This window comes from Elephas maximus, chromosome 21, assembly GCF_024166365.1.
Source record: "Elephas maximus indicus isolate mEleMax1 chromosome 21, mEleMax1 primary haplotype, whole genome shotgun sequence".
Taxonomy (NCBI): domain Eukaryota; kingdom Metazoa; phylum Chordata; class Mammalia; order Proboscidea; family Elephantidae; genus Elephas; species Elephas maximus.
Window position 1 is genome coordinate 34,099,666 of NC_064839.1, and position 13,056 is coordinate 34,112,721.

Here is a 13,056-nt window from a genome sequence, read left to right on the forward strand (position 1 = left end):
CTTGATCAGTTTTCCTAAGTGCTGTCTTTTCCTACAAAGAAAAACATGCTGATCCTCCTACCATCCCATCTACTCTCCCCCAAAGGTAGGCATTATTGTAGGAACTAAATGTGAAAGACTGTGTAGCAGAGCTGGGCAGAACACAGGTGGCCAACAGCACTTCAGGACTTGTCGGCTATTTCTGGAGATAGGCACGTGCAGGGCAGTGGCTTCAGCTCCCTGAGTAAGACCTGCAGATTCTCCAGCTTAGCATAGCTGCCCCTGAATTACCCTCCAATTAAATTATAGTGTCTTCACTTCATTAAATTTGTTCATTCTGTGTTTCCTTTTAAGGAGAAAAACCTTATGAATGTTACATTTGTCACGCTCGGTTTACCCAGAGCGGTACCATGAAGATGCACATTTTACAGAAGCACACAGAAAATGTGGCCAAATTTCACTGTCCCCACTGTGACACTGTCATAGCCCGAAAAAGTGATTTGGGTAAGTAGATTAGTGACATTAATAAAATAGATACATACTTTCTTGAAAAATTTGTGAAAATACGAGGACTATAAATTACTTCGTTGTCTTTGACTCTTAAGCTTTGTGTATGTAAGTGGCCAGCTACTTAATAAAAGCTGTTGATTAACTGCCGTTTTTTTCTTCTTCTTTACCTTGCTGCAGTCAGGTCTTAGTGATCTCATCAGAGTCATCCCTAGAGGTCATCCCTGACACCCCTCTTCCTCATTCTACTTCAGTCACGAAATCCTGTTGATTCAGCTTCCTCTGTTCATCTGTTCTTCCCCTTCCTACTGTATGCATGGCCATTGTCCTTGTTCAGACTACCATCTTCTCTCACCTGTCCTGCTTCAGCTAGCTTAACTGGTCTTGCCACACCTGTCGTTTCTCTTTTTTATTTTCTGTATAGCAGCCAGAGTAATTTTTTCAAGAAACAGAAGGAAATGTGTTATTAACTTGTTGAAACGCTTGTTCGTATTGTCACAAGCTAGACTGGATTTTGTGTTTTTGTTTTCAGGTGTCCACCTGCGAAAGCAGCATTCCTATATCGAGCAAGGCAAGAAGTGCCGTTACTGTGATGCTGTATTTCATGAGCGCTATGCCCTCATCCAGCATCAGAAGTCACACAAGAACGAGAAGCGCTTTAAGTGTGACCAGTGTGATTATGCTTGCAGACAGGTAGGGCCCTGCATCATTAGAAAGTACTCAATGCCCTACTCTGTAAGGCCTTGTCAAAGAGCTTTTATGTGTGGTGGCTTGGTGGTTTTTCTTTTTTTTTTTTTTTTAAGTTGAAGTATTTTAATTTCACTTTTTTTCCACATTTGGTGATTTAGTGATAGCAGTTACATCATGTGCAACCATCACCAGTAATTGTTACCAGATTTTCAGTGGTGGCTGTTTTTAAGGATGGCATTTTTAAACTGTGGTTTATGAGGAACACCACCAAAATAAAAAAATCAGAGGCTGTGCTTCTCAGTTGTATCTTCCCAGTCTCCAGCTGATACTTTATTCAGTCACAGCTTACCTTTTCCTAATGTAAACTGACAACTTCTTTTTCAAAATCGTCGAAATTAAGTCCAGGGCTAGAGAGGGGGCGTAGTCTGCTCCTGGGGCTTGATGCTTAGGGCAGGAGCTAGAGAAGCAGCCCAGAAGGAGTGAGCGGTTTTATCTGTGCTAAATCTGTGGGCGCACTAGCATTTACCCCAGTAAAGATGGCTTTATTGTCTGGACCAGCAGCATTGAGCACAGACCCTTGAATGAGAAAGCCTGTCAGTCATGTGCATGTGACCAGAAGCTGGGTACCAGCCCCTGGCCAGGCTCTGAGCCTCTTCCACCCCGGCTCGGTTTCAGGAGAGGCATATGATCATGCACAAACGCACCCACACTGGGGAGAAGCCTTATGCCTGCAGCCACTGTGATAAGACCTTCCGCCAGAAACAGCTCCTCGACATGCACTTCAAACGCTATCACGACCCCAACTTTGTCCCTGCGGCCTTCGTCTGTTCTAAGTGTGGGAAAACATTTACACGTCGGGTAAGAGTCCGAACTTCCCGTCCTCTATAATGATTCTTAATATTGCATTCTTGATCTTCCGCTGTCCAGCAGGGCAGTTTTTTCGTCTGAGGTTGTAAACATAGAGATCCTCTCTCGTATGGAAAGGGCAGTACCCAGCCAGTCATCCCAATCTAGAGTTTTCTATCCATGTGTGAACCTTTCCACTGATAGGGAACCCACTACCTTTGAATAGGTTTGATTGTTTAAAGGAATTTCCTTAAAAGGATTGAAATCTGCATGGAACGGGGAGCTGGTCCTCTCCTGCGTCCTCCTGTCTTAGAGGCTGCTGAGCCCTCTCCTCAGAGAACACAGACCTGTCTTCTAAGGGGCTCTCACGCACTCTCTCTCTTTCTGTCTCCATCTCTCTCTTTCTTTCTCTCTCTGACTCTGCTCCAGATTGAAACCAGCCCCCCTGAATAAGAAGAGCATGTTCAGGACGCATTTTAGCAGACACTAGGAAACCCGGACTTGATATGGATGCCTCCCAAATTTTATTTTATTAAACTAAAAATAAGAGAACTTACAATTCTGACATCTCGATGTTAGCTTTTTTAGTAATGTCAAAGAGGGTTTTGTTCCTTTCGTTAGAATACCATGGCAAGGCATGCTGATAATTGTGCTGGTCCAGATGGTGTGGAAGGGGAAAATGGAGGAGAAACGAAGAAGGGTAAACGTGGAAGAAAAAGAAAGATGCGTTCTAAAAAAGAAGACTCTTCTGACAGTGGTAAGTGACTCGTTTCTTGATTTAGTTACACTTGTGGCAGATTTGGAAACCCTGGTGGCGTAGTGGTTAAGAGCTACGGCTGCTAACCAGAGGGTCGGCAATTTGAATCCACCAGGCACTCCTTGGAAACTCTATGGGGCAGTTCTACTCTGTCCTGTAGGGTTGCTGTGAGTCGGAATCAACTCAGTGGCACTGGGTTTGTTTTGGGCGGCAGATTCGGGTACCCAGTTTCCAGCATGTTTATGTGTGAATGTACGTATGTATCAACAACAGCAGTTTATTTTTGAGGCAAATTTTCTTGTCTTTTTTTCTCATGGCATCCCAGTGTTCAGTAATCTCATGTGTGCTATATTCTTTTAAATCCAAAGCAAACTAGTATCTTTGCTTAATAAACCAAAACAAAACCAAACCCACTGCCATCGAGTCAACTCTGACTCATAGCGACCCTACAGGACAGAGTAGAACTGCCCCGGAGCGCCTGGTGGATTCGAACTGCCGACCTTTTGCTTAGCAGCTGTAGCACTTAACCACTACACCACCAGGGAAGGGCATATATGAAATTCTCAAATTAGAGGTCTTCTAAGGCTGGCAGAGTGTCTCCTGTCTGTTCTTAACTGACACATTTAGGAAGCTGGTGTAGATTTGAGCAGGTTAATCTAATAGACATGAAGACAGTTGCTTAAGCGTATTGACCAGGTTAAGGTCAGCCTTTCCCTTCCTAACTTTCTTCTCTATTTCTAATTAAAAACCTTACCTATTTTCCTACTATTAATGCTGTTTGGGGCATTATTTGCCTTTCAAGTCATGAAATCCAGGCCTGAACAAATATGTTCAAAAGCGTTGGGATTCTATGATACAGATACCTGGGCTCCTAGCCCCTGGGTAAGAATGCACACCTAGGATGAAAAATTTTAAAGTTTTATGGAGAAACAGTATAGGGGAACTCTGTTTTTTGGAATGTACTTTCCTGGAAGTGCCATCAGGCCAGAAAGATTATAGGTGCCTGGTTCCTAATGTATTTCTAAGTGATTCTTCATTTTGTCTATTACAGCTTGTTAGTAGAAATAGGAGACAGGGAATGAAATTTTTGAAAAAGGAGTGTTTTAAAGAATTTCATTGACTTTTTTAGTTGTATTGTAAAGCATACTCAAGAAGGCATTATGTGTTTAACAAGGGTCTCTTGCTTTGTTGTTATTTTATATTGTCTATTTTAACAGGACATTTCTTTCTGGGAGAATACTCATCCAGTAAACATAAGAATAATTTACTTTTGCTACCTTTGTTAATGAAAAATCTATTTTAAGTAGTATTTCTTCAGTCACTGGATTTTAAGTTGTTTGTTGTATTTAGTTGCTGTTGAGTTGATTCCAACTCATGCGAAGCCATGTGTGCAGAGTAGAAGTGTATGCCTCCTTAAGATACCAATTTGCTTAATTTTTATAAAAACATACCAGTCTTTACTGAGAATCCCTTTGCTTGGCCAAGAAATTGTTGCCATGGACTGTTGTTATATCAGAAGGCCCCGAGTACCTCTAGTGATCTGCAGATAACCTTGAGCATGAAGATCCCTGTAGTTGCTCTTAGTTGCTACAACTGTTCCATGCCCTTCTTCCTCGTAGTACTGCCATGCTCACTCCCATGGTTCATCCTCCCAACAGAACTGTCTTCAGTCCCTACTAATTTTTTTTCTCCAGAAGCATCTTTAGGCTGGAGGACTGATTATCAGTGGTTCCTAATAGATTTCTGTAATTTTCCCTTTTATCGTCTGCACTGCTAGTTAGTAGAGCATAGAGTTTGGCTCTGGGCCACGTACCTAGTGTTTCTGTAACCCTCCTGGGAAAATGAAAGTCCATCTGGACTTTTTATCCCATTGCTGATAGAAGCTACAGTCGTATTTGTCCTTTCCCAGAAGTTCTGCCTGTTGGCTGTCTGCAGAAATTGACCAGCAGAGTCTGCTGCTATTTTCAAGGCTTTTTGCCAAAATCTCTCCAAGCCAGTATGGCTTTGACCCTATTAACCATTTTCTTTGTGTGCTTTTTCCCCCAATTCTGACTGAATTTGTTTAGTTTTCTAGGCATTGGGCCAGCTTGGGCAATAAGGGGCTTGAATAAGTTGAATAGGGAAGCATCTTGTTCTTGACACACTTCCACATGCCAGTATGCTCCCTAGATTTTCACTTAGGGTTTCAGACACTTAAACAAGGCAGATTGTCCTGAAGATCACACGTTCACCTACAAATATCTAAATTTAAACACTGAGTTCCAGAGAAAGAGAATGTACGCAGACCTGTGCTTGGAGAAAGGCAGGCCGTGTACGTTTTGTGCCACAGTAATTGAGAGGGAGCTGTTTTGTTTTTTTTGTTATGGATTAATTGTGTCGTCCCTCCCCCCCAAATATGTGTTTTAAATCCTAACCCCTATACCTGTGGTTAAGGAGCCCTGGTGGTGCATTGATTAAAGTGCTCACTGCTAACCAAAAAGTTGGAGGTTCAAACGTACCAGCCACTCTGGGAGAAAAGACCTGGCGCTCTGCTCCCGTAAAGAATCCAAAACCAAACCAAACCCGCTGCCATCAAGTTGATTCCGACTCATAGTGACTCTATAGGACAGAGTACAACTAACTGCCCTATAGAGTTTCCAAGGAGCGCCTGGCGGATTCGAACTGCCGACCTTTTGGTTAGCAGCCTTAGGACTTAACCACTAAGCCACCAGGGTTTCCACCTATAAAGCTTAGTAAACCCCATGGGGCAGGTCACCCTGTCATATAGACAACTATGTAAATGGTTGTCTTTGTTATGTTAATGAGACAGGATTGGTGTAGGTATTCTTGAGTCAACCTCTTTTGAGATATAAAAGATTAAACAAGCAAGCAGAGATGGGGGAAGTGAGATGCCAAGCCACGTAAAGATATCCCAGGAGCAGAAGCTCAAAGAGAAAAGGACCTTCTTCCTCCAGAACCAACAGAGAAAGCCATCCCATAGAGTCGGCACCCCGAATTCAGACTTACAGCCTCTGTTGTAGGGTAAAAACGTTATAAGGTTAAGTAAAGCAAAAAGAACGTTTTATTCAGCATGTATCAAAAAGGCAAGTGAGAAGACAGACAAGCATGCTGCCAGAGCCGTGTCTGTCTAAGTCCAAGGATTATAGAATAGGCAAAAGTGAGATAACGGACAGGCATGCAGCCAGACCTATGTCTGCCCGAGTCCAAGGAAATACTACAGAATAGGCAAGAATGGGAAAACGGACAAGCACGCTGCCATAGCCATGTCTGCCCAAGTCCAAGGAACAGTAGAGTCTTCAGTATATATAAACATTACAAATGGGCAAAACCATTGAAAGCATCAAGTTTTCATAGATTGGCTAAAAACCCGTGAATCCTACATTTTGAATTGTCTTTTTAGTCATTGGTACAGGTTTCAGTAATAACAGTCAGGAGGGTCTTCATTGGCCCAACAAATCTTACTATTCACTAGATGCTAATTAAAAAAAGATAAGAGTAGAAAGTGTGTGGGTCTTTAGTGCTGTTCCATGAGTTATGTGAAAGATTTCCTGAAGGATATTTTCCAAGATTGTCCTAGCTATTCTTATACCTCAGGGCCCAGTTGAGGTGTCCTTGTGAGTCCAGTGCCAGCTAGCCCACATTTTAGGATGGTGAATAAGTGGCTGCAATATTATCTCCTAAATCACCTTCTAAATTGTGAGAATTAGTGGTGTTGGCAGGAATATTGAATATACCGTGGACTGCCAGAAGAACAAATAAATCTGTCTTGGAAGAAGTACACAGATTGCACCTTAGAAGCGAGGATGACAAAACTTCGTCATACATACTTTGGACATGTTATCAGGGGGGGACCAGTCCCTGGAGAAGGACATGATGCTTGGTAAAGTGAAGGGTAAGAGAAAAAGAGGAAGACCCTCCATGAGATGGATTGACACAGTGGCTGCAACAATGGGCTCAAGCATAGCAATAATTGTGAGGATGGGTGGGACCGGGTAGCATTTCATTCTGTCATACACAGGGCCGCAGTGAATCGGAACGAACTCAGCAGCACGTAACAACAACAAACCATGAGAAAATTAATTTGTTTGTTAAAGCCACCCACTGTTACAGCAACACTAGATAATTCACTAACATTTCCTTTTTGGCTGCCTGCAGGTGTAGGCAACAAAAAGGAGCTTCAAATTGAGGTCAGAGTTTTGAATTCTACATTATTATTATTACTATTTTTTTTAATAAAATGAAAGTGAAGCCTCTTATTAAAGGAAGCAATGAGGTGTAAATTGAATAATGGAGATTTTTTTCCGTTGTGATACACAATAAAAATAAAAATAAAAGCTGTGTGTATGTACTGCAGTGTAACTTACAGAGCTTGATCGCACACGCTAGCTCAGTCCTTTTGTTCCTCAAATCACCATGAAGCAGATTGGGAGTGCTTTAAAGATCATCCCAGGAGACTGAGGCTCCATGTGTCGTTGCTTCAGCTCACACAGCTAGTCCAAGATCTGGGATTTAAAGGCGTATTACGTGGCTCTGGGCGATGTTCTTTCTGCAATAGTTCCTGCTACTTTTATGTACCTTTTATTTTATGAAGAAGACGAGGCATTAAAGAGGGGGATAAGAATGACCCATTGGGTCTGGTATAACTGAGAATTAAATTAAGTTCCAAAACTTAGACTTTAAAAAGCCCATCAATGCTAGAGATAAGAAGTCTTCTCAAAACCATAGTTCAACTTAACTAGTAAAAGTTGTCTGTTTTGAGCATTATGCTCTTTTAAGAACTATGTATATGGGATCTAACTGACCAGCAGCAACTGGGAAGATTAAATAGGAACCTTAGGGGGCAGTGAATATATGTTAATGGGGAGGAACAAGTCAGAAAAGGAGGGCAAGAACAGTTGTACAACTCGAAGAATGTAATCAATGTCACTGAATTGTTCATGTAGGAACAGTTTGATCAGTGTGTTTTGCTGTGTATATTCTCAACAACAACAAAATAAATGAAATTTTAAAAAATAACAAAAACCTATCACTAATAGCCCCACCAGAACTCTTGCTGCTTACCCTAGTAAATAAGGCCTCCGAGTATATCAAGAACTCTTGTCTTGCCCCAACAAGAGTGCACACATGTATGCCCTTCTGTCCACACACAGAGGAGCAGGACCATGTCTTCAAGGGTCCGTCTCAGGGTTAGTGTTCTAATTTATCCTTGTATAGTGATTAGAGGGAAACCCTGTTGGCGTAGTAGCTAAGTGCTATGGCTGCTAACCAAGAGGTCAACAGTTCAAATCCACCAGGCACTTCTTGGGAACTTTGTGGGGCATTTCTACTCTGTCCTATAGGGTCGCTATGAGTCGGAATCGACTCGACGGCAGTGGTTTGGTTTTTTTTTTATAGTGATTAGAGGGAACATATGCTTTATTTTCAACTTAAACACTGTTTTGTGGCCTTGTTATATAATGGTACAAGATGGAGCTGCCTCTAAGAATTTGTAAGTCTTCGAGTCTGAAGCTAAAAGAAAAAAGTATCATCCAGTGACCTGATTTATTTAAATAAAATGTGAATAATAGTGTTCAAGTTTATTTGCTTGATTCTGTCACGATACCAGTTTACTATATTAATGCTGATAGTGAAAATTCCAGCATTTCTTAAGTGGACTTTTCTTAATAAAGAAAACAAATATGTAACGAGCTGTAAGAGTATGTGATTATTTGTGTTTTATTTTTTCTTCCACTGCTCTTCTTCTTGCCCCACCACCTGCTCTTCATGATTTCATGAGAAGAAAATGCCGAGCCAGACCTTGATGACAATGAGGACGAGGAGGAGCCTGCTGTGGAAATTGAACCAGAACCAGAGCCACAGCCTGTGACCCCAGCCCCACCACCCGCCAAGAAGCGAAGAGGACGACCCCCCGGCAGAACCAACCAGCCCAAACAGACCCAACGTAAGCTGCTGGTCTCACCGAGAGCTCAGTAGGGTGGCACCCTCTCCCAGCATGTGGAGGAGCCAGACAGGTTCTTGGTCTTTGGGGAGATGGAAACTAAACCAGGAGAACAAGTAAGGTCCTGTCAGAAACAAGCTCTCAGGAAGTAGTTCGTAGTACTTCTTACTGGGGAACATCTGAGGCAGTCTCTAGAAGCCTTCTTTTCAGCAAGGAAGAGTCCATAGTAGAAGGGGGCTTCTGTTCTACAAGATGGGTTCTGTTAATGTGGGAAGGTCTTGCAGAACAACCAAAGTCACAGTCAGCTGGCAGAATTGATATGATAATGAACGTAAAAGAGCCAAATTTTAAAGGAGGGAAAGATAAAGCAGTTTCTGTGCTGAGATTGTCCTGCTTAAGAAACCCAGGCCTGTGGATTCAAGTGGTGGCCTCCTGACTTAGGAAAGGACATAGAGGTGGTCGCTGTCCACCTCATACCACCACACCACATATGAACAGTAGACAGCGCCTGTGTGCCAAACCAGCCTTATTACAGGAGGACTCAGGCCTTTGCACTATTCAGTGTGTCTCTCCAGATCTCCTTCTGAAAGCTGGTGACTTATTTTAAATCTCCATGGTGGGCTTTTTTTTTTTCCCCCTACTTTAACAATCTCTATCTTTTCATGTTCTCGCTGAGCCCCATATATAGATGTCTGTCTCTAGTCCTAGAGAGGACCTTAACTGTAGACCCTGGAAACCAGCCTCTCTCATTTCACCTATGCATACTTGAGTGAAAAAACTGATGGGCGGGCCCAGGATGTGTGAGAACTTCAGAATTTAAAAAAGTTAGGCTCCTTGCTGTAGGTGGGACCACCTATAAAACACATCTACAGCAAACACGCTATGAAGTATTCTTCCTCATGTGCGCTCTGCCAGGCTGTCTGCAGTTTTGCCTGCCTCTCACTAAAGCTCAAATTAGTGACACAAAGTAAAGCTAGAGATTTTAATAGGTAATTCGGGAGACATGTTCCTTAATAGTTTATAGATTATTGGGGCTTTATGTATGGTCACATTTTAGTCTTTAATTTTTTTTTTTTTAATTAGCTTCTTTTGTATCACTAAGACTTTCCTATGTTGCTGACATCCCATTCAGTGTCAAGTCTAAAAGGACCTCCGTAGCATTGGAGGCTTTAATGCAGCATTTGTTTTATTCATGTTCTTTTTTGCCAGCAACAGCCATCATTCAGGTTGAAGACCAGAACACAGGTGCAATTGAGAACATTATAGTTGAAGTCAAAAAAGAGCCAGACGCAGAGCCTGCAGAGGGAGAGGAGGAGGCCCAGCCACCTGCCACAGACGCACCCAACGGAGACCTCACGCCGGAGATGATCCTCAGCATGATGGACCGGTGATGGCAGGGCCTTGCTCACCTCCAGGACTTCTCTGGGCTGTGTTTAAACTGCCCGCATCTTAATTTTTCTCCCTTCTTTCTTCTTTTGGCTTTGGGAAAAGCATCGTTTTACACCATTTTACCAAACATACTGAGAACTAAAACTTCCAAGGATGATGTTAGAAAAACGTGATTTAACTAGGACTTGCTGTTTGATGTTAGCAATCATGGAATGTTCTGAGTCCCTGAAGGTTTACTGTGAAGTGCTGAGGACAGTGTTGGAGCCTAACTGGTTTTCTTAGATGGAAACAGAGACATTGTACTCTCTCTTTCGATTTGGTAAACCACTCCAGAATGGCCACCGGGTTTCCCAGAGTTCTATGGTCTTCTTCCCAGCAGAGTTTTTAATTGTAAATGCAGACTTGGGAAGGACTTAGACTTTTAAACTGTTTTTTGCTGTTGCTTTTCCCTGACTCCCTTTGCTTGGAGTCAGCTGCACACCAGTAGTATGGCATGCTACGATCGGTTTCTGTCCTGAAAGCTTTGCCTCTTTCTTGGCAAAGTTTCTAGTATGGTCAAGCTTGTAAATAACTTTTTTTACATTTTAATCTTTTCCATTAATTAAGAAGTGCAGTGTAAGAAAACCCAGCATTTTAATTACTTGCAAATTAAGTTACCACAGACTCTGTAGTGTGTAAATGTTGACAGAGAATTGGATTACAATCATGTAGCAGAACAGTACTCAGACTGCTGCCCGCTAGTAACGGACACCCACATGGAAGGAAGACGTGATTTCCAGCCCATGGAGCCAGCATTTGAACCTTGTACAATTAACTTTCAGTTATGATTCCCATCTACATTTTCTTTGCTCTGTTTGTAGCTGAATTTTGTGTTTTATAAATCCTCTGTTAAAGCGGAAGGGTGATTATGAGTGGGTCACAGCAGCCCTTAAAAAGCTGGGCCAGAAAATTTTACTAGGTCAGTAATTTAAACTTTGGATCTTCAAAAAATAAAAAATAAGAATAATAATGTCAAACAAAACCAACTAAAAAGTGATTCTTGCACATGAACTGTCACGTTTAAAATGTGTTTTTTAGAGCGCCTCAGTCTTGCTGATTTCAAACACTTTTTTCTTATGTGTATTGCTTTTAAGACAGCCATCAGTTAGCTATCAGACTCTAGGTTGATGCATTTTGTACTTAGCTGTACTGTGTGATACTTTTCATTACTTTAGGACACCAACATGAGACCTGGAATAAAATATGTAACGGGGTTGAAAGCTGGGGAGGAGAATCTACTGCTGTACAGCTAATAAATCATAACAGATTAACAAGTGCTCCAGACAGTCCATCTGGTGTGGTTCCTGCCTGATGGGGGGCCGGGCCTTCCCAGAGGAGCATCACGTTCTACCAGGTGTAGCCTCCTGGCCCTTCAGAGGCAAGCTGTGTTCCCCCTGGGAAGCCACTTCCTCCCTAGCAGATGGGAGGAGGCGATCTTGGCAGACGACAGGATGTTGAATGGATCCTCCTGCAAGTTTAATTCTCTGAAAATGTGTAGTAGCGAGGTGAGTGGGTGGACAGCGGCCAGCTCCAAGGGCCACCTTAGGGGCTTTCATGGCCACATAGCCACTCGGCTCGGGGAGGGGGCTTCCCATACTGTCCAAGGAGTCAGGTCTCCCAGGAAAACAGACGTAATGAAGGGCCTCATGGGGCCTCAGGACTCCAAGCAGGGCAGTCAGCTCCTTGGACTAAGTGTTAGTGGCCTCAGGCTGTCAGAACTTGAGGTCTCCGTCTGATCCTTGGGCTAGCCTCGCACAGTGACCAGTTTCCCTTACCAGAATTGTTGCAGTGGGCACGTAACTTTTTTAAAATTCTAACTTTTATTTATATTAATAGAAAACCTCTTCGCAGAACAATGAGGCATTTATCTATATCCTCAACATACCAGATTCTCATTTCTGATCATAACAGATTGAAAGTTTGGAAATGGGTTTGTTTTGGTTGATATGAGGCAAGAAAAGTGACACTCTGATGGAGTTAAAGCCAAAAGGGATCACCCAGTGCACAGCCCACAATACATCCTGTGTGACTCCATTCAAAATAAAACCAGCAACAGAAGCCAGTTCTCACTACTGTTAGGTCCCGTCAAGTCAATTTTGACTCATAGTGACCCCGTGTGACAGAGTCGAATTGCCCCATAGTGTTTTCTAAACTAATCATTAAAGGAACCAGGTCTTTATCCCTCAGAGCTGGTGTGTTCAAAGTGCTGACTTTTTAGTTAGCAGCCATAACTTAAGCATGCTGCCACCAGGGCTGCTTCACCCACCATTACTCCACCCAAGAGAGTTCGTGATGGGGAATTTCCCTAACCTGTCTGCAGCTGCCTCCTCAGTGTTAGACTATATTTTCACACCTGGGCTGGCGTCACACCTGTCCACTGCTGCCCAGCTTGACCAACACCTGAGCCCGTGCTTCTGGTCAGGATCTTATTTTTGTTGTTTTTTAATTAAAAAAAAATTTTTTTTAATTTTAGTGGAAATATACACAGCCAAAGATAGACCATTTCAACAATTTCTACATAAGACAATTCAATGACATTAGTTACATTCAAGTTATTTTTTGTCTTAATGTCAGTGAAATTTTTATGGTGATAAATATATAGGTAACAAAACTTTTGCTATTTCCACAATCCTCACAGGTATTGTTCAGTGATGTTATGTTCATCTTGTTCAACTATCACCATTATTCCCAAATTTGTCCATCACCCTTAAGGATCCTGTTTTTCAAAACCATCAAAGGTGAGCAGTGCACTGAGAGGTGCCACCTGGCCCATCCTGGAGGCAGGACCCATCCCCATCGTGTGCTACTCAGAGCTGGTGGGCTTATTCCCTCCTCATGAGATTTTAGCATTTCCTGAGCACCCACGGAGTGCCATGCTGTCCAGAACACAGACAAGCTTGAACAAGCTGAA

The 13,056-nt window shown here is 42.6% G+C and overlaps 1 protein-coding gene across 3 annotated transcripts in view; it reads left to right on the forward strand.

The window, feature by feature from the left end:
* The window catches only part of CTCF (CCCTC-binding factor), a 47,346-nt gene extending 35,898 nt beyond the window's left edge, over window positions 1-11,448 (forward strand). For all 3 annotated transcript variants that reach the window (XM_049865058.1, XM_049865059.1, XM_049865057.1), the window contains 6 exons: window positions 334-483; window positions 1,019-1,179; window positions 1,852-2,034; window positions 2,644-2,779; window positions 8,559-8,720; window positions 9,927-11,448. In XM_049865058.1, the coding sequence (XP_049721015.1) occupies window positions 334-483; window positions 1,019-1,179; window positions 1,852-2,034; window positions 2,644-2,779; window positions 8,559-8,720; window positions 9,927-10,108 (974 nt within the window). In that variant the 3' untranslated portion in view covers window positions 10,109-11,448. The remainder of the gene's footprint in view (window positions 1-333; window positions 484-1,018; window positions 1,180-1,851; window positions 2,035-2,643; window positions 2,780-8,558; window positions 8,721-9,926) is intronic.
* The last annotated feature ends 1,608 nt before the right edge of the window (window positions 11,449-13,056 follow it).